We start from the raw sequence: 22,653 nt of genomic DNA, 5'->3' as shown, positions 1-22,653 counted from the left end.
TATTGTGGCAATACTATGCACTCAGACAACACATACACATGCACAATAAATGACAAAAGAAAAAAAACAATAAAAAGTTTTGTTTGGAGTGACTGGGGTCCTTCTGTTTCCTTTTGAGGTTTCTTGCTAATGTCTGGAGAAGAGTTCATGAACTAAGTTTGTAGTAATACCTGGCCTTAGAAAAAAATAACTGTCACATTTATACATCATCTTTCTTTAAGTCTTGTGTTCACAAATCTTACTATGACTTAATCAGACCTTCTGCAGTGTGCTTAAGCTTTCTGGCTTTGTCTTCACCCTTTCCTATTTCCATTTTGAAATAATCCTTTACTTAGGACATAATTACTGAAGTCTTTTCTAAAAGTGTTTCCCTTGTTCTTTAACATTTATCAAAAATACATTCCATATCTATAACTTTCTATGCATACATTTTTAGATCTAAAAGTTTTAAATTGTGTGTGTTTATGTGGAGGCCAGAAGAGGGTGTCTGGTCTCCTGGAGTTGTGAACTGCCTAGAGTAGATGCTGGGCAGTGAACTGTTGGTCTTCTCCAAGAACAGCAAACACATTCATATTTGATCCATTTCATGGCCCTTCTGTACCTTTTTGCATTTGATGGTTTCTGTCCTTTAGAAAACATTTCTCAATAAAATAAATATATTCCAATGAAAACACAAGGAATTGTAGCTAAAACACAGGCAAAACATCTTTCCTACCCTTTACATTTTTTTTGTTTTCCTTCACCAAAAGCAGGATAAAAGTATATCACAGCTCTGCCTTTACTTTGCGTTTGTCTGTCCATTCCTTTGGTTTGTCTTCTTAACTCTGTACATAGGCATGTTAAAGTACAGTGATAAGGACTGTCCTTAATAAACCTCTAACTAGGCTTAGCAGGCAGCAACAGCTTGGTTTCAAATGACAGTTTTTTTTTCTGTAGTCCCAAATTGTCTAAGATAACAACATTGGAAAATCTGTTTTTTTTTAAAAGAATAGAACACAGGCAGATAAGCTCCTGTACCTTTATGCCACAATAAAAAGTTTAAAAATTATACTAAAGTTTTTATAGTCATATATATATATATATTTAATTAGACATGCCAAGAAGGGTATTTTTAGCTTACAATTAGTTAAAAAATGTAAAATGTAGTTACATAGGTTTTGTTACTCAGTTATTTCAAGAATTCTAGTGGCAGATTGAGTTTTTTGTTCTGTGCTGTTTTAGACATAGAACGACATACATGTTACCATGAGTATCCATGACATAATTACCCTAATCAGAGTATATTCTTAGTAAAAACAAAATAGGAAGTCTAGTAAAAATGAAGTAGAAAGATTATGTCTGTATTATCTTTGAGGTGTCAGAAAGGCCTCATTTGTGAAAGCAAAAACAATAAAGAGATGAAGCCTACATCTTTCTGTACATTGAGTAAAAAACTGTAAAGGAACTGCTGAGGCAACTTTAATCTTCCTCAAAGCCTCAGCTAGCTGATGGAGAAAAGGGGCAGGATCTCTCTCTTTTTGTAAATGACCCCCCTTTCTCTCTCTCTCTCTCTCTCTCTCTCTCTCTCTCTCTCTCTCTCTCTCTCTCTCTCTCTCTCTGAGACAGAGTTCCTCTGTATTGCTTTGGAGCCTGTCCCAGAACTCTCTGTAGACCAGGCTGGCTTTGAACTCACAGAGATCTGCCTGCCTCTGCCTCCTGAGTGCTGGGATTAAAGGTGTGACCTCTCTTCCTTATCAGAGCAATTTTTAAAAAAGATTTTATTTGTTATGCATACAACATTCTGCTTCCAGGTATATCTGCACACCAGAAGAGGGCACCAGATCTCATAATGGATGGTTGGGAGCCACCATGTGGGTGCTGGGAATTGAACTCAAGAACTCTGGAAGAACAGTCAGTGCTCCTAACCTCTGAGCCATCTCTCCAGCCCAAGAGCAAATTTCTTAACATGGTGTTCTTGAGAGGAGGTGTTCAACTTGTGTCTAGTAAGGTTTTATAATCCCAAGAAATGGGGTCGTGATCTGGAAAGGGTGTGTTCTAGGGAGGTGGGCATTGAGTGGTTTTGAGCAAATAGTGTATCTGCATGTCTCCTTACTTCCTCCCAGATTCTCTGATTTATCTTAGTGATCCAAGAAATCTGAACAAGTACAGACCTTTCCAACTTGTAGCCGAACTTCCCTGTCACATATCATTTATTGGGGCCAGACAGTATTATAGTAAAGTATTAGACTCTTTTTTTTCTTTGGGGTTAGACTTATTCCAATATAGTGGGGAACTAGAAGCAATTGTATTTTTAAGGGAAGATATGAGAAAAAAGAGGACTTTTGGAATGTAGGTAAGCATTGATTCAGCTCTTGTGCAGAGTCCTCAAGAAGACTTCACAAATTATGGCCTCCCCTAATTCCATCAAACTACCATTGGTGGTCTTAGAAACACCAATTTGAACTCTCAACCCTCCTGGCTTTCTAATTTCAATGGGGTTTGAACCAATGCTAGTGTTGTCTCTCTAGGGACCATATATCCCATGGTAACTTTCCTGGAACTGAGATGTAACCTATGCTACAAGTATATCTGAGGTTATTTCTTTCACTTCAGTTGAACAAGATCTCTCTTTTAAGGTTCATTAGAGAGAGGTTTGATTGGATGAATGCTCTAGCCTTTCCCTACCCCTATTGCCGGAAGTACACAATGGCCAGTCGATTTACTGGATCACATAAAGAGAGTGTCTTATTACCTGGAGAGTAAATCTCTCAGAAATGGGCTTTTTCTATTATGTTAGAGAAGAAAGTATCCCAACAAACCAAAAGTAAATAAATTTATTAACCCAAAATGGTGGTAGGAAGGTCTAAAGCAAAATTAGCAAGAATTGCTGAAAAGGACAAGTGGGGACAGGTGAGCCAACCTCCTGTAATGGAGGGGAGCCTGGAGAGGCAGCGGTTCTTAGTGGATACAGTAATAAGATGCACCTTATCCCCGGTCACACTGTGAATACCACCCTTGAAACATCCAGCATGATGCTTGCATTCCTGACACTGCACTCCTTTGGGCAGGGAGCTGAACCTTTAGTGTACAAGCAACACTACACTTAGCCTGCTCCCTGCCTCATACCTACCATCCCTGTGAGCTTCAGGGAAAGTGATAAGAAGGGATGAAAGAAGGATAAAAAGAAGTGACTTCAGAAGGACAAACATGGTATTACTCACTCATATATGGATATTAGACATAGAGCAAAGGATTACCAGCCTACAATCCACACCACCTGAGAAGCTAGGAAAAAAGGAGGACCCTAAGAAATACATGGTTCCTCAAAGAAGGAGAAAGGGACAAGGACTCCTGAGCAAATTGGGAGCATGGGGGGAGAGGGGAGGAAGGTAAGAAAAAGAGAAGGGGAGAAGAGGAGGGGGAAGGAGAACAAGAGGGATCAGGAAGACCGAGACAGAGAAGGAATAGAGGAGAGCAACAAAAGAGATACCTTAATAGAGGGAGCCAGTATAGGTTTAAAGAGAAATCTGGCACTAGGGAAGTGTTCAGAGATCTACAAAGATGACCCCAGCTAAGAATCTAGGCAGCAGTGGAGAGGCCGCCTTTGATGCCCTTCCCCTATAATGAGATTGATGACTACCTTAATTGCCATCCTAGAGCCTTCATCCAGTAGCTGATGGAAGCAGAAGCAGGCACCCACAGCTTAGCACTGGGCCATACTCCTGGAATCCAGTTGTAAAGAGGGATTATGGATGAGCAAAGCAGTCAAGACAATGCTGGAGAAACCTACAGAAACAGCTGACCTGACCTAGTGAGAGCACATGGATCCCAGTCGTAAAGCTGGAAACCAGCATTGGACTGAATCAAACACTCTGAATGTGGGTGCCAGTTAGGAGGCCTGGGAAATCTATGAGACCTCTAACAGTGGAGCCAGTAAGCACTAAGGTTACTTAGTGCACAAATGGACTTCAGGAGCCCATTCCCTATCGAGGGATTCTATTTCAGCCTAGATACATGGAGGAGGGCCTAGGCCCTTCCCCAAATGATGCGACAGACTTTGATGATCCCCCATGGAAGGCTTCACCATCCTTGGAGAGTTGGTGGGAGGTGGATTGGGGGCTTGGTAGGGGGCATGGGAGGGAGAGGGAATGGGGGGACTGATATGTATATCTTAAGAAAAAAAGAAGTGACTGAAGGAAGGCTTTATTTGTTAGAGGACGAGAAAGAGAGGGAAGAGAATGAAAACAGTCCCAGCTTCTTGGAAGCAATTATGTTTTTAGCATCGAGCTACCACAGAATGTTTGCAGTTGTGATTTTACAATGTACATTGATGCATGAACATTTGCTTACATTTGGCAAGGGACAGTTCTAACCTCAGCCAGTGACCAGATTATTCTGTCACAGGAATCTTTAATCACAAGGTGCTCTCTAATGGTGTTTAATTGCCCAACCCATGCCCACAATTTGGAGTGGCCCCTCTTGGGTACTTCCAGAATGAGTACAAAGTTGAAGAGATCAGTGACATAAATATTTCTGTCTGATTGTGTCACCAGTTGATATAAGTGTCAAGTGTGCAATCCAGAGGGATTATAGGTACTTTTATCTGGAACAAAGAATTGAGCAGAGACAAACAATTGCAGCAGTTGTGACTGAAAAACAAACAAATCATTTTCACTGGAGGAAATGCACCAAAGCCAATAGAGCACTGCTGCAGAATGGGTGATTTTCTTTTTTTTAAATGCCGAGCTTTCTAGGTCATTTGCATAAAACAGGCCTTTCTTTCACATGTTCTATTTTATGTAGTTCTACATACAATCCCATGCGTTTTCTGTTTTACTAGCATCTTAAATCTCTGTAGCATGAATCCTCTTTGGCCTTAATAATAAAACCTTGGAGTCAGCTATTGGGGGTCAAAGCTGAAGGATCAGAGAAGCAGAGTGGCCACCCACTGGAGTTCTCACCTCTATCAATGCTCAAACCAAAGAGGCGATCCTGTCCTCACACTCCATCCTCAGACTGCTCTTAGCACCTGTCTTCTCCCACAATGAATAACCAACTGCTACTCAGTTTTTCTGGGACTAATTTGTCTGCTGTCTTCACTATAGCTAGCAAACACTGTTCCATTTAGGATATTCGAGTACTTGGCATGGTCGTTCCCAGGAGTGACACAGTGAGACATCATAAACATTTTGGGCCTGTGATTTCCTCATCTTTGCCCACCCTAAGGTTTTCTTTACTGTATTTCTTTTTGGTATGATGCTGACTATGCCATTTGTTAGCAAAACCAGGAGGCTCCCAAACCCCAGAGGTACCCTGAAACCAAAGAAAAACCAGGGGCATTGAGTATGGTTGATATGGCAGGAAGTGGCACATATTTATAATTCTAGCACTCGGGAGGCTAAGGCAAGAGGTCATAGTAGTTCTTTAAGGCCAGCTTAGGCTACATGATTTGCAGCCCAGCCTGGAATATAGTGTGAGGCCTGTCTCAAAACCAAAACAGATCTTTTCTTTCTTTTCCCCCTCTATCTCTTTTTTAGGTACTAACCAAAGCTTAGGTATGTTTTCCTTTATGCTCTGGGCATTTTCTCTGAAGGCCACTTCTCCTTTCACGATGCAGCTGATTGTTTGCCTTCCTTGCATAATATCCATGTAATGAAAGTGCTGTATTTTTTCATTGCCAAATTTTTGTTCTCATGAATTCAAAATCTGTTGAACCTGGGGTTCCTTTGGATTCAATTTAGTAGTTTGGTGTATTTTTTCATAGTGTTATAAATACATTCCACTTGGTTTATGTAATAATGGGTCTACATATTATACTATTTCTGAATTATAAATACATTGGTTATATATTATAGCTTAAAAGAAATGAATATTAATTTAGGCTGACATTGGTATAGATTTCATGGTGTATGCCTTTAATCCCAGTATTCCAGAGGCAGAGGCAGGTGAATCTCTGAGTTTGAGGCCAGCCTAATCTACGGAGTGAGTTCCAGGACGGCCAGGGCTACACAAGAGAAACCCTGTCTTGAAAAACAACAACAACAACAACAAAAAACAAACAAAAAAGAAAAGTATAGATTTCAGTATGTTAGAAATTTTGGAACTTTAAAATAGGAAAAATGTAAGTCTCTCACAAATGCCGATGATTAAAGTAGCTGAAAACAAAAAAAAAGAGGAGGTTCCAAAGAAGTGAAATTCTGCTATTTATCTTGTGTGTCATTTCTGTATTCATATTGCTAACATGTCTTCCTCTTTCTATAGTGTTAAGGTTAGCTCTTTTAACCTTCCATTGATAACAGTCTGTCATAACATGTATTATTACGTCTTGTACAAATCTTTTTAACATGGCTTTCTCATTGTTTCCATGTTTCTTTTTTATAACATAGCATAGTTTGCAGAGTCCCTCTTCATAACTGTTTATCTTTTAACATAACCCTCTTTTAGGATCCTCAGTGCTTTCACAGATGTTTATCTGATAGAAAGAATCTGCAGTAAATCTATTTATGTAAAACGATTCTAGGACTTAGGACCTGATAGTTTATATTGTACATTTGTTTTGTTATTAATAATGTTATCTCTTTGATTGTTTCTTTAAATCCCTTATTCATCTCTGCAACATTATTATTAATTAAATTTTTTCATTTATTTTACATACAGACCACTTTCTGTTCCTTCCTCTCTTCCTGTCCCTTGCCCCTCCTCCCTGACTCCCAACTATCCCATCTACTTCTCCATTCAGAAAGGGGCCAGCCTCTCATGGCCATCAACAAAGCATGGGACTCTTAAGTTGAGGCAGGACCAAGCTTCTCCTTGTGTGTCAAGGCTGGGCAAAGCATCCCAGAATGGGGAATAGGTTCCCAAAAGCCAGCTCAAGTATCAGGGACAGGTCCCGAGGGAGCTCCACAAACAGACCAAGCTACACAACTATTACACACATCTCTGTAACATTCTTTTTTAAATTTTTCCAGACAGGGTTTCTCTGTGTAGCTTTGTAGACCATGCTGGCCTCGAACTCACAGAGATCCACGTGCCCCTGCCTCCTGAGTGCTGGGATTAAAGGCATGCACCACCACTGCCCGGCTCTCTGCAATTTATTTTCATCAAGTTATTCTAGCTTGAAAAAAAAGTAAAAGGTATTCTTATTCAATACAGTTTTTCTCAAGTATGACATTTATCCTTGATTTTCTTACCTGAAATCACTGTGCCTTGCTGATTAAAAAAATAAACCGAGTTAAAACATTCTAATTTCAGACTTTTACAGTCCTAGTTGGATTGATTGCTACCTGGGATTTGCTAGCTTGGGTGCTGACAGAAAAAGTAGATTTATTACATTTTATTATTTTTCCTCCTTTAAGTAATTTAGTAGGAAATCTGTGACATTTTTCCTTGAACTTTTATTAATGTGTAACTGTATATTTAAAGTGTACATCGTGAAATGATTATCAGAACCAAGATAATTAATGTCTGTCACCTTACATTATTTGTGTGTGGCTAGAAAAAAAGAATGCTTAAAAATCTTTCAGCAAAGTTGAAGTTTATAAGGTATTATTTTCAACTGAAGTAACCATGCCAACCATTTGGTCTCTGGAGTTTATTCATCCTATAATTGAATTTCCCCATTTTCTTCATTGTTGGTAAACCACCTTCGTACCTTGTTTCTGTTAATTTGTCTTTTCTAGATTCCATAAGTATATGGAAGGTCTATGGTTCTCTGGCTTATTTCATTTAGCATATTTTCCAGGTCATGTATTTAGGATATTATTTTAGGATATTATTCGTTTTGAGGCTGAGTAAAATTCTGCTAGTATGTATACACTACATTTTCTTTATTCATCTCCTCACCCATGTGTGTGTGTGTGTGGGGGGGTTGTATGTATGCAATCGCATGTGGGAGTGTGGGGCCAGAGGGCAGTATCTGGTGTCGCTCCTTAGGAGCTGCCTACCTTTTTTTCCCTAACCATGCTTTTCCCTAACTCTTTCTTCCCAATTCCTTCCTCCCATTTACTGTCTTACTCCCCTCCATCCACTCCTCCTCCTCTGTTTCTTTGTAGAAAAGTGCAAGCCTCCCATGGATATCAGCTAGCCATAGCATATCACATTGAAGTGAGCCTAGGCACTTCCTCTCCTATTAAGGCTGCATGAAGCAATCTGGTAGGAGGAAAGGGTCCCCAAATCATGCAACACAATCAGAGACAGCTCTTGCCCCAATGGTTAGGAGTCCCACAAGAAGACCAAGTTATACAACTGTAACATATATACAGAGGGCCTAGGTCAGTCCCATGCAGGCTCCCTGGTTTGTCGGTTCAATCTTTGTGAGCCTTTATAAGCTCAGGTTAGTTGATTCTGTGGGTTTTCTTGTGGTGTCCTTGACCTCACTGGCTCCTACAATCCTCCTTCCCCTTCTTCTGCAGGATTCCCAGAGCTCCACTTAATGTTTGACTGTGTGTCTCTACATCTGTTTCCATCAGTTGCTGGGTGAAGCTGCTCTGATAACAGTTGGGCTATGCACCAATTTATGAATATACCAGAATAACATTAGGAATCATCCCAGGCATCCTCTGATAGCAAGACCTGAATATTGCAATGCAGCTGTCTACCTTATTTTTTGAGACAAGGTCTCTCCTTGAGACCAGCTAGGCAAAGCTGGCAGTACAAAAACCTCTGGGATTTACCTGTGTCTGCTTCCCCAGTGCTGGAATTGGAAGCACATACCTCCACAGCCAGCTTTTTGAGTTCTAGGACCAAGTTTAGGTTTTCATGCAGTGTGGCAAGCACTTTACTGACTGAGCCCTCTCATTAACCACTTGACCAACTTGTTATTCTTGGTTATATCTTGCCTGTTATGAAGAATGTGTCAGTAGATTGAGGAGAGTAAATGTTTCTTTGAGATAGTGATTTAATTTCCTTTGGACATATATTTAGAAGTGAAATTGTCATCTGGTGATTCATTTTTGTGTTTTGAAGACCCTCTATTGTTTTTCATAATTTCTATAACTATTTACATTTCTACCAGCAAGTGTAAAAGGGCTCTCTTTTTTTTTTCACTTCTTTGTCATTACTTCTTACCTTTTGGCTATTTAATGTAACTTCCTAAAAGTTGTGAGGTAATATCTCATTGTGATTTTGACTGAATTTTTTGTATGATTATTGAATTTGGATACCTTTTAATGCATCTGTTTGTATCTGTCTCGTATTTTTTTTTGAGAAATGTGTTTATTTTCATTAAGTATTTTTCTTTTTGGTGCTACTATAAATATAATTTTTGGTATTAGGCCTTTGATCTCACACACTGTAAAAATTATCATCAGGTTACATTCTCAACCACTATAAATGATATTTTCAAAATTTATTTTTACATAGTTAAATGCTAACTTTAAAAATGGTACTGGTGTGCTGATTTTGACTCTTTGCAACTTTACCAAATTATTTTATTAGTTTTAACAGGTTTAGTGTGGTGGACTCTAGGGTTTTTTAAATTTAAGAACTAATGCTTTCTTTTCTATTCATTTGTTTTGTAAAGCTTGTAGAGCTTATTTTAATTAATTTTTTTTTTTACATGTTGAAGACCAAACTCAGGGCCATTGATGTGCTAAACAAGCACTCTACCACCAAGGCACACACTCCCAGTCTCTGAGTTTCTCATTTGTTTGTACATCATCTCCTTTATTTCATTGATATGCTTGTTTTCTTTTTTCTTAATTATGGGTCAGCGTTTTTATTAAAGTAGGAAATAAAACAGGCTGTTTCCTTATTGCCTAGATATATCTGTAGTAGAATGAACAGGCACATTTGATGCTTAGCTTATTTAGGCCTTCCTTGCAGGTCCTGAATGAACACAGTACTGTTAAATTACATTTCCTGCAGAAGACCTTTTGGGACATAATCTCTACTTAAGGTCATTTGTTCAAATGACAGCTAAACACATTCTATAGTTTTGAGTTTAATTCATTAATGTCATAACCTGCTACATATAATCTCTGTGGTCTTTTAACTCTCGATATAATGGGAAGCTAGTTTTACATAGTAAGAAAATGCTGTCTGTTCAACAGGATATAAATCTGATGGCATGTTACTCTCATATGAATGGGTCTCTGTAACAGTTCTAATAGGTCTTAATAATAAAAGCCCAGAGTCAGATATAGGGGAAAATACTGAGAGATCAGAGAGAAGAAGGATCCAGCCAAAGCCACCTTTACCTCACTAGCTTCCTAGTGGAAAAGAGACCGATTTCCTGCTTCTTCCCACCTATTGCTGCCTTTCCTTTCTCTGCCCAACCAGCTCACTTTCTGATTAGCTAGTGGCCAGTTCCACCTTCTGATCTTCAGATACGCTTTATTTGTAAAAATTAGATACCACCACAGGTGTCACTTTTCACTCTACTTCTCGTGGCATTAACCTGGATCACCCAACAAATGCCAAGCTCTGCCAGCCAGCTCTTTTTTTCTATTTTAGCTAATGAGATTTCTTAACATAATAATTTTGAATTATTTTTCTGAAATTCATAAATCTTCATTTACTTGGTATTGATTATTAGCATGTTATTTTATTACTTTAGTTGTATCATTTTAATTTTCTTGTGTGTGTTCCTTGAAGCTTTCCACTTCTGTCTTCCCATTTGAATGTAAAGTCACCTTCTCCAGTCTTTCATGTTTGTTTTAAGGACAAGAATGCCATCACTAAGCATTGTGTTAGGGACTTTGAATTCTTTCAGATTGTTTAGCCTAGGGTATGAGCTACTTTGCATTTTATAGAAAATGTTTTTTTTTTAAATTACACAAGTGTCTTAGTAGGTTTCTATTGCTGTAAAGAGACACCATGTCCATGGCAATTCATATAAGGAAAACATTTAATTGAGGTGGTGGCTTACAGTTTCAGATATTCAATCCATCATCATCATTGGGGGAGGCGGCAACACATGGTGGCTGGCAGACAGATGTGATACTGGAGAAATAGCTGAGAGCCCTACACCTTGCAGGCATCAGGAAGTCAACTGCAACACTGGGTGGTATGCTGACCAAACTCAAAACCCTCCCAGTGACACACTTCCTCCAGCAAGGCCATACCCACTCCAGCAAAGCCACACCTCCTAATAATGCCACTCCCTATGAGATTATAGGGGTTAGTTACATTCTCACTACCACACTAAGCAAGAATTTTACAGTTACGGTTTTTCTAGAAGAAAAATTGATGTTTTAAGACTATGCTAAAAAAAAACCAAACCAAACAAAAAACCCCCATGTTTTCTAGGTAGCTTTTCTAAAAGGAATTGGAAATTATGTAACAAAACCAAATATTTTTACATTAATTTAGCCCAATTATACCACTGTATACTGTTACTATACAGAAGTGTCTGAACAGTTAGCTGTGTTTCTCTTTATGTTTTCAGGTTTTTAAATTTTGAGTTTAGGACATTGAAAAATTTAGCAGGTGGCATCTAAGATTTTATCAAAGATAATGTGGTGATTTTGGTTTCTAGGCAGTATGAAACTGTGGTTCCACTTGAAGACTCTATTGTGACGGAAGTTACAACAACTCTACAAGAATGGGCCAGCCTGTGGAAACAACTATATGTGGTAAGTAGTTCATAATAATTTAATAAGCAGTAAAGTTCTGTTGTACCCAGTGAAAAGAAAGTCTGCCTTGGTGCCAATTCTCCAGTTTGAAATTTAAAAATATTTCCAGTTTCTAAATGAATGTTCTGATTATCAGTTGGAATTTAACAAACTGAATTGTTTGAACCTACAGAAAACACATTTTTTCATATATTAAGACATGTGGCACCTTTACCCTAATATGATCATTAGAATGTAAGTCCTAGAACCATGAGTCTTATCTGTGTTCTTATATGCTTTTATAAACAGGTTTTAACTGAATGATTAAAAAACTTGAGAATTTCCTAACTTTTATTGTTTATCATCCCAAGAGTGGTTTAGGCCAAGCAATTATATTAACAGTTTCTTGCAGTACTTAAAGAATGTATCCCATGTAATACTTTATTTGTCTGGAAATTAATTGAAAATTTATTAGAAACCTATGTTAGTTACTTATCATCCCTGTGATAAGACAACTTAAAGAAAAGAAAGATTTCAAAAAAGAGAGATTTATTATGCATCATGGTTTTAGCAATTTCAGTTCATGGTCTTCTTAGCTCCATTGCATCTGGGCCTGAGCATAATAATGCATTCAGGCAGAAAGAATATAATGGAAGAAAATGGCAGATTGCAGGCAAAAAGAAACAGACTGGATGGTGCCAGAAACAAGATACATTATTCAAAGGCACTCCTCCAGTGACTTACTTCTTCAGTCAGGCCCATTTTTCTATCTTTATGATCGATCCATCAGTGGATAATCCATCAAGTGGATCAGTGCTTCTCAAGATTCTTATCTGTCAATGAGTGGATCCACCAGCAAGGAGCTAGGCTTTCTGTACCTTGGCCTTTAGTGATAACAAAATCCAAAATAAAGAAAAACATTTAGACACAGAGTAGAGAATGATAAGATGTGCCTAGTTACACACTTGAAATAAGTAGCAGGATTTGAATTCTGAGCAATATGAAACAAAGACAACCCATTTTAGGTTTGAATTCTAGGCAGGATGGAGTAAGCACATTTGCTTTAGCAGGGTTTTGGCTGTGCTGATTTTCATGCCTACCAACTATGTTTCCACTTACCTTTTCTCCATATCCTTGCTAGTATTTTTGTTGTTGTTGTTTGCTGATAATACCATTGCAACAGAGACTCCTGGACAGAACAAATAAATCATACACCAGAAGACTCAGAAGATAGGGTAAAGAAGAGAAGGGACTTGCTAGGGTTATCCAAAGCATAATTCATGAAGAAGAGCTTGACAGAGTAGAGTAGAAAATAAAACATAAAAAGTTTTGCTTTGCGAGCCACCATGGTGAGTGGAAAAGATAAAACCATAGGCTAGAAAAAAAAATTTCAAATCACACATCCCTAAAAAGAGACCTATTTGAAATATATAAAACATTCTCTATGCTGAAAATAATGAAATTATTCAATTATATGATTGCCAGAAAAATACAAAAAGGGACTTTATTAAAGACTGTATGTAGATAGCCAGTAATCACATGAATATTTTCCTTGTTATTAACCATTAGAATATTGCAAAGCAAGGCTGCAGTAAAATACACACCTATTTGAATAAGTGAAACAAAAAATACTGCTAATACCAAGTCTTGGCAGAGATGTGGCTCAGGTTCTCTTCTGTATTGCTGATGAGAATGTAAAATGATACAGCTATTTGGAAAATTTTTGTATTTTCTTATAACATTAAACATGGATTTAGTAAATGACCAAGCTTTGTGTATTTACCCTAGAGAAGTAAAAACTGAATTTACATAAAAACCAATTTGTGAATGTTCATAAACTTTTTTAAAAGCACAAAACTGGTAAAACACCAAATATTTTATAGTGGGAAATAAATGCCTTGTCTAGAAATATTGATGACCAGCCATAATTAGGTTGTTTTTGAAAAGAGGAGAATGGTAACTTTATTTATGATTTCACATGAGTTTATAGCTTTTTGTTTGTTTATTTTGATTTATACAATAGAAAATAAAAGAAATTAATGGTACTTTTCAGCAGTCTTAATTGATCTCAAGGACATCATGTTGCATAAAATTCCTATGATTCATAGAGCTGAATATACTGTGATTCTGTTTATATAACATCCTCAAAGTGAAGAAATCTAGTGATTGAAGTAGGTTGCTTGGGGTTGAAGTGTGACTTTTAAGGTTTAATACTGAGGAATTTCTTACTAATGACCTGACTGTGGTAACCATATTGTAACAATATCCATTTTTTGATTATGACCGTGTCCTGTGGCAATATAAGGTACACTCAATGGGTAAAGTTACATTTATAGAATTATTTATTTACTAATGTATATGATATTTAGTGGCAAAGCAGTTCTATCACTTGAGAAAGTTTTCTGTATATAGAAATAAATGGACATAATAAAATGGGTTTCACTCATATAAGGAGGTTATTTGGACAATGTGATATGTACATACATACATCATACATACATACATACATACATACATACATACATGAATTGGAATAGAAAAATCTCGTCTCTCTGAGACATCAAACCACTCTCCCTGTTCAGTGGTCTTATTTTTACATAGAGATTGTCTACAAGCTTTCATTTGTAGAAAATACCTCACTATGTTTTTCAGTCAAAACAAAATTGTCATCCAGGTGTCGTGGCACACACCTTTAATTTCAGCACTCAGGAGACAGAGGCAGGCAGATCTCTGTGAGTTTGAGACCAGTCTGGTCTATAGGACTCCAGGACAGCAGGAGCTACATAGTGAAACCCTGTCTTGAAAACAAACAAAAAACCTAAAAAGTAGAAGCTCATTTGAAGTTATCTTTTTCCTTTTTTTCTAAAACAATCTAATCATGGCTGATCATCAATATTGCTAGACAAGTCGTTTATTTCTCAGAATTACTTTTATTCTTAATTTTAAAGAGCTACCATAGTCTATGCTAGGCTTTGAAACTACTCCCATTACCATTTTGTGGTGATGTTTTGTTTATGATCTATCAAATAAAGCTTGCCTGAAGATCAGAGTGCAAAGCTAGCCACACTAGTTAGCCATAGAGTGTAAGCAGTGGTGGCGCACACCTTTAATCCCAGCACTCAGGAGACAGAGGCAGACAGATCTCTGTGAGTTCAAGGCTACCCTGGTGTACATGAAATTGAATGTCTACAAGAGAAACAGAACTCACGCAAAGGTGATCCCAGCTTTTGGGATTCCACACCTTTAATCCTAGCACTAAGGAGGTAGAGACAGGAGTGATATGGCTGTGTGGAGAGAGGAATACAAGGCAGGAGGAGACAGGAGGGAGATGTAGTCTGAGGATTAGTACAATCTGAGGAACAGTGCTTTCTAAGCAGTCTGAGGATGCCATGTGAGGGCAGGATCGCCTCCTTGATCTGAGCATTTGTAGAGGTTAAGAATTGTCTAGTGGCTGGCTGCTTTGCTTCTTTGATCTTCAGCATTACTGAATATCTGACTCTGAGTTTTTGTTAAGAACAATTAGAGTTAGTGGTGCACATTTCTATGTGAGGCATCCTGTTGTATGCTGCTTTAGAATATTTTGAGTAAATACCTAGTCGTGGTATAGCTGGATCATATTTTTAGTTTTGTGAGGAACCTCCATATTGTTTTCCTATAGTAGTAGCCAAAAACTTTTGGTCTTATGAAATATGCTAAAGTTCTTGTGTAGCTCCTCTCTCTTGTATGTTTGTGTTTTCAATGAAAGAGGAAGCTTATGCAAACTATAGAGAGATGTTTTTAATATTTTTTTACTATTGTATGTTATTATGCAGACCAGGCTGTTATGGAACTCACCATGCAGACCAGGTTGGTCTTGAGCTCACAGGGATCTGCCTCCCACATGCTGGGATTAAAGGCATGCATCCCTATGCTGGATCTGAACTGTATTTTTGAAATACAGAATATTTGCTGAGTCTTTAGATTTGTTCTTGGGTACTCATTTGTTTCAATTGCTTTGTTTCCTTGTAGATTGCTTACACATGTTCATTTGAAAGGAGAAATAGTCTTGTTTCAAGTTGCTTCAAAAATTATGTCACTATCATATATGAAGGGCCAATAAAATTACATTTGGGTACATACAGAGACTTTTTACAATCATTTGTATCTCCTGTACATTCTGTAAACAAGCTGAATTTACTAGAAATTAATTCATCAATCCCTTTGTTACCCCTAAGAGAGGTGACCATCTTCTATCCTAACAGCAAGGGAGCTGCATTAACTTTTTACAGAGAAGTTTAATTTTGTGCTCATGGTCACTTGCAGAGGTAAATAGAATTTTTGAGTTTATGACCCTAATGACATGAAGACCAACTTGTCTGAATTTGCAGAATAACTTTTGTAGTCCAATAAAATACCTAGAGTTTTGCTTTGGATAACAGTTAATCCTAGATTAATTGGACCTAGATTTTAAATTACCTTTTGCTTATTTACTGTGTGTATGTGTGTGTGTATGTGTGTGTGTCTACGTGTATGTGTGCCTGTCTTGTCTATCAGTGAATACATGAGTGCTGTCGTGGATGTATGGAGATTAGAGGCCAACTTACAGGAGTCCGTTCTTTCCTTCTACTCTGTTGGTCCTGGAACTCAAACTCAGGTCATCAGGCCCAGTGACAAGGCCTCTGCCTGCAGAGCCATTTCACTGATGCCTTAGGACCTAGAGTAAAACAAAACAAAACAAAAAAATCAACCCCATATGATAAAGAAGCCCAAATTATTCTTTGCATAGTTTCTTGAATGTAAATGTTACTATAGATATTTACATGTTATTAAGTTTGTTGGTCTTGCCTTTAGATTAGGGAAACTCAGATCTTGTGGCTTTTAATAATACTCATGTTTTAAACCATTATAGAACATTTTGCTAAGCATCTAAATATTTGAAAATATTTCTATTTGATAGGTATTTGAAAAATTTGTAAAGAGTTTCAGAAGTTAATTTAGGCTTGCTGATTTCCCTGTAGATAATTGTACCACTGGTCTCACACTATGTCATGTGAGCAGATATACTTAAATAAATTGTACCACATAGCATTCAATAGGTGCCAGTACTATTGGTGTATTAAGTCTAGGGTCCACTCACAGTCATCTGGAATGTCTTGATTTGAAAAGCAATTTCTTCTTTTCTACATTCATTTTGGGATTTCTCACTGTAACACAGAGAAATGGCTTGGGTGATGGGGATTGGTCAAAGAAAAATTGAAGGCAGGAAAAGAAATTAACCAAAGCAAAATGATGTTTGGAGTTAAAGATAATGGAAAAAGTAAGATGATTGCAGTTGAGATAATAAGGCAGCAGATACCGTGTATTGTTGGCTGCAGGGGGGCAGTTTTCCACATGCACATGTGAGAATTGGCTGACTGCCTGAACTATGTGCATGTAAGAGTCAGAACATCTTGGGGCTAGTCTTTGCAAGACTGAAGTTTATAATGTGGGAGTTTTTAAGCAGGTAAAGTGGAAGGATAGCACTTATTGAGAGTGGACCTACATCAGAGATTTCTGAGGTGCTTCTTTAATACGAAAGAAAGCTTTTGCATCTTTAGCTGGGGTTTGAAATCCTAAAATTGATTGCTAACAAGTTATGATTTTTTACTTCACCTACTGATATATTTTTTCAAAGTTTGCAAAAAAAGTTACAAAAACCATCAGATGACCTAAAAAGGCATTTTGTTGAAGAGCATATAGAAGTGACAAATTAGCACACTAAAACTATTCAATACTATTAGCATCCAGTAGAAAAAAAGCCAAAATTATAATAACCTACATATATAAAAATATAACAATACCAATTTTTGATAAGGATTTGGAGTAATTTGATCACTCATACAAAGCAGCAAAATGATATGCATAGCCTGTGTATGTTTTTTTCTGTTTTTAATTTATTCTTCTCTGATTCATTATATCTGAACCATAGTTTCTCCTCCCTCCACTACTCTCAGTACTCCCTCAGCCTACCATCTTCCCCAGATCCACTCCTCCTTTGTTTCCCCTCAGAAGAGACCAGGCCTCCCAGGTATATCAACAAAACACAGTGTAACAAGTTACAATAAGATTAGGCACAAGCCCTCATATCAAGACTGAGCAAGGCAACCTGGTAGGAGGAAAAGAGACTCAAGAGCAGGCAAAAGACAGTCCCCACTCCCATTATTAGGAGTTCCACAAGAATACCAAGCTACACAACCATAAGGCATATGTAGAGGACCTAGCTCAGACCCATACAGGCTCTGCAATTGTCACTTCAGTCTCTGTGAGCCCCTATGAGCCCTTCTTAGTTGATTCTTTGGGCAATGTTTTCCTAGTATCAACCCCTCTAGCTCCTACAATCATTCCTCCCCTTCTTTTCTGGGTTCCCCAAGCTCTGCCTGTTGTTTGGCTGTAGATCTTTGCATTTGCTTCTATCAGTTGTTGGATGAAGCCTCATTGATGACGATTGGACTAGGCACTTATCTATGAGTATAGCAGAATATCATTAGGAATCATTTCATTGATTTTTCAGTTATGTTTCGTCCTATCATAGGTCTCTAGCCTCTGGTTCCTGGCTATCCAGGAAGTGTCAGGCATGGGCTCCCTCATGGTGTGGACCTTAAGTTGGAGCACTCAGAATATCTTTTACCCCAGAATATCTTGCAGAGGTAAATTGTAGGTCAAAGGTTTTGTGGCTGGGTTGTGTCCCAGTTCCACCACTGGAAGCCTTACCTGGTTACAGAGGATGGCCAGTTCAGGCTCCATATCTCCCATTAGTAGGAGTCTTCACTAGGGTTACCCTCATAGATTCCAGGGAGTTTCTATTGCACTAGGTTTCCACATTGCACCCCCCATGCCCCTAAATTCCAGTTGTCTTTTCCAGTACCTTCCCACCTGATTCCTCCTGTTTCCATTCCCCCCTGTCCCAGTCCACCCATAAAATCTATTTCATTTTCCTTTCTCAGGTAGATACATGTCTCCCCTTTAAGTGCTCCTTGTTACTTAGCCTCTCTGGGTCTGTGGTTTGCAGCATGATTATCATTTACTTAACAGCTAATATTCACTTATGAGTGAGTACACACCATGTTTGTCTTTCTGGGTCTGGGTTACCTCACTCAGGATGATTTTTTTCTAGTTCCATTCATTTGACTGCAAATTTCATGATACCATTTTTAATAGCTTAGTAATACTCCAGTATGTAAATGTAACAAATTTTCTTTATCCATTCTTCAGCTGAAGGATATCTAGATTGTTTTCAGATTCCAACTATTATAAATAAAGCTGCTGTGAACATAGTTGAGCAGGTGTCCTTGTGCTAGGATGGAATGTCCTTTGGGTGTATGCCCAGGAATGGGATAGCTGGGTCTTGAGGTATATCGAGTCCCAGTTTTATGAGGAGCTGCCATATTGATGTCCATGGTGGCTATATATGTTTGCATTCTCACCAGCAATGGAGGAGTGTTCCCCTTTGTATCAAGTTTTCTTTTGGGTCACCAACCAGATCCCTAATAAGGATACAGAGACTTAATATTACAATTTTGTATACAATATGAACAGTTATCAAGTAAGAATTACATTTACAATATCCAGTCGGTTTGTATTTGCAAATTCAGAGAAATTACTCTGTTATCTATTCTATCTTGATGAGTTCAAAGTTTTGTACCTAATTTAACATCTATTATAACTAAGGAAGACTGTAACTATAACCATCTAGTTTCAACTCTATCAAAGAACCTAAAAGGATATGATATTGCCCGAGTAAATAGAAAGTGTAGTGCAAGCCACTTCAAAAACTATGGAAATGTCAGTGACATTTGGCTGCCTGGATAGTTCACCTGTATTTTGCCTGCAATGTTGTGGCATCTATCTTTGACCTACAGGCCTAGAATGTCTGGCAGGCTTTTCTATGAAGCAGGAAGTTTGAAGGACTATCCTATCCTGTCTTAGCAAAGTTTGGCAACTTTCCCCTTTGTGTCTTGCAGAATATCTAACAGACTTTTCTATGAAGTAGGGATTTTGAAGAACTGCCATGCCATGCTTTGGCAAAGTTGGGCAGTCGCTTTCCTTTGTGTCCTGCATGTCCAGTTTGGATGCTATACTGTCAGTAGTCGAGGCAAGGACAGTTTTTTTCCCAAATGGCTAGCTTTGCTACATTGAAATCAAACTCCATATGGAGGTTCTTTGATGTCCATCATCCTTTTATGAAGAAGATTGGTGCTGGCAGGAGCAGATGTATCTCACTGTCATGGAAAGCCTTAGGTTATTAAACATCTTAAATACCATATTCTGTGGAAACAAAAGCATAACCTCTTCCCCAATGGAATACATTTTCTTAATTCCATTTTAAAGTAAAAGCATTCCTAAAGTAGGCTGGTTTAATTTAGCATTCTCTTTTACAATCCCATGTCTCTCTGAAGCTGTCGTTCACTCATCAGCATTCAAAAAATTCAAAGTCAACACCATACAGGATTCCTGTGTATTTGCCATTTTATGTGACTTTTTCTTTTATATTACTTATTGTTTTTATACTATTTACTTTTTCTATGCTTGTCTATACCCATTTTCTTTTTTCTTAACCCTATTCACATTTTAAAAACACTATAACCTGTTCATAGTCTTTTTCCCATCTGTACCTGTCCTTATTGCATGTTTGTAGCCTTTTCTGACTGCGTAAGCCAAACCTTAAACTGCTAAGTGACTTTGTACTGGTGCCTGGCTCTTTCCTGCTTGGCCCCTAAAAGCTTTATGCATTCACCTGCTTCAGCTCTGGGAAGCTGGTGTCCTGCACTGTGGCAGATGTTTTTATTTAGCTTTTGTTTCTACTTAACTGTGATAGCGACTCAATTGCTGCTGTACAACAGAGCCCCTTAAAGGAGCCATAACTGTTTTTTTTTTTTTTTCTCTTATTTCTTCAGCTTTCTCAGTCCCTATGTGGAAATTCAGGCCCCATGTTAGACTGCCAAAATGTAGCAGGCTTTCTTTTGGGCCATCAACCAGCTCCCAAATCAAGACATGGAGACTTATTATTAGTTATGAATGTTTGGCCTTAGCTTATGCTTGTTCCACTACCTCTTCTAACTAAATTTAATCTGTTTCTCTTCATATACATTTTTCCTCAGGACTTTTTACCGTTCTTTCCTTCTGTATATCCTACTCCATGTATGGCTGGCTAAAGGCTGACTGGCCCGGAGTGCTTTCCTCTCTTTCTCCCTCATTCTCTCCTCTGTGTAGATTTCTTTTCCTAGTTATTCTCTCTGCCTGCCAGCCCCACCTATCTTTCCTCTCCCTAGCAATTGGCCATTCAGCTTTTTATTAGACCAATCAGGTGCCTTAGGCCAGCAAAGTAAAGCAGCAACACATTTTTACACAATTAAACAAATACAAAACATCTTTACATAGTTAAACAAATGCAGCATCAACCAATGCAACACACCTTTACATAGCTGAAATAATATTCCACAGAATAAATAAATGTAACACATCTTTGCCTAGTTAAAGTTATATTCCACAAGACTCCTTGCTCCACATTCTTGGCAGCATTAGCTTTCAATTGCGTTATTGATCTTAGCCATTCTAGTGGGTATAAGATGGAATCTCAAAGTCATTTTGATTTGCATTTCCCTACTGGCTAAGGATGTTGTACATTTCTTTGTTTCTTAGCCATTTGAGATTCCTCTGTTGAGAATTCTCTGTTTAGATCTGTATCCCACTTTTAAAATTGGAATATTTGTTTTGTGGCTGTCTAGTTTCTTGAGTTCTTTATATATTTTGGATTTGGAGTTAGTGAAAATCTTTTCTCATTCTGAGGCTGCTGTTTTGTCCTATGTACAGTGTCCTTTGCCTTACAGAAGCTTTTCCGTTTCATGAGGTCCTACTTATTAATTGTTGATCTTAGTGCTTGTATTACTGGTGTTCTGTTCAGGAAGTTGTCTCCTATGCCAATGCATTCAAGACCATTGCCCACTTTTTTTTTCTATCAGGTTCAATTGATCTAATTTGTGTTAAGATCTTTGATCCACTTGGACTTGAATAGGGTGTACTTGGGTAGGGTAGTTGATATGGATCTATTTACATTCTTCTACATGCAGTTATCCAGTTAGACCAGTGCCATTTGTTGAAGATGCTTTCTTTTTTCCATTATGTATTTCTGGCTTCTTTATCAAAAATCAGGTGTCATAGGTGTGTGGATTTATGTTTGGGTTTTTTATTCAATTCCATTGATCAATGTGTCTATTTGTATGTCAATACCATGTGGGGTTTTCCCTCCTATAGCTCTGTAGTAACAGCTTGAAATCAGGAATAGTGACACTCCTGGAAGTTTTTTTCCAAAAAATTCTACCATTGAATTCCTACAGCTGATAAACCCCTTCAGTGAGGTGGCTAGATACAAGATTAACAAAAAAAAAAAAAAATCAGTATTCCTCTAATATGCAAATGACAAACAGGCTAAGAAAGAAATCAGGGAAAGAACACCCTTTACAGTAGCCACAAATAATATGATGTATCTTGGGGTAACTTTAACAAACCCAATGGAAGACGAAGCTTCAAGTCAGACATAGCCCCTGTTCCTGCTGTTAGGATTCCCATGAGAGAACCAAGTTACCCAACTGTAACATATATACAGAGTGCCTAGGTCAGTCCCATGTGATCTGATTTTATTCACCATTGGTGATGCTACTTTCATGAACCAGCATTTGGGTCGTTGAATAGTTTCTTTTTTTTTTTTAACCTCAATTATAGTTTTAAGTATTCTTAATTTTATCATCCAGATAATCTACCTTATTTGAAGAATTTCTAAGAATTGTTTAAGAACAGTGACATTGCCTGACAGAGGTGGCACATACCTTTAATCTCAGCTGTGGCAGGAGCTGTAGGAGCTCCCACCTCTTCTGGCTCATCATAGTCTGGTTCCTGCTGAGATTTTCTGCACTCACAGATTTCTAACCAACATGTCAGCCAGGCTTGTCGTATCTCTGCACTAGACCAGTTTATTCATTCCTTGTGTGATTTGGTATTTTTCATATATCTTTTTCATTTTTCAGTTTTATCCGGGATAGTCAGGATCATAGATATATGTAGTTTCTGAAAGTAGATATATAGGCAGCAGAACAAAACATTAGAAAAC

General features: G+C 37.9%; 1 protein-coding gene across 7 annotated transcripts in view; it reads left to right on the top strand.

Annotated features, from left to right (window-relative positions):
- Dock3 (dedicator of cytokinesis 3) overlaps positions 1–22,653 on the top strand; it is a 309,043-nt gene that overhangs the window by 88,104 nt on the left and 198,286 nt on the right. For all 7 annotated transcript variants that reach the window (XR_003485121.2, XM_027414437.2, XM_027414435.2 and 4 more), the window contains one exon: positions 11,456–11,552. Coding sequence is in view for 6 of the 7 variants with exons in the window: in XM_027414437.2 (XP_027270238.1) it covers positions 11,456–11,552 (97 nt within the window). In the remaining variant the exon portion in view is untranslated. The remainder of the gene's footprint in view (positions 1–11,455; positions 11,553–22,653) is intronic.

The sequence above is a fragment of the Cricetulus griseus genome, chromosome 4, assembly GCF_003668045.3.
Source record: "Cricetulus griseus strain 17A/GY chromosome 4, alternate assembly CriGri-PICRH-1.0, whole genome shotgun sequence".
NCBI lineage: Eukaryota > Metazoa > Chordata > Mammalia > Rodentia > Cricetidae > Cricetulus > Cricetulus griseus.
The sequence above is the reverse complement of the archived record's forward strand: the minus strand, read 5'-3'. Positions and strand labels throughout refer to the sequence as shown.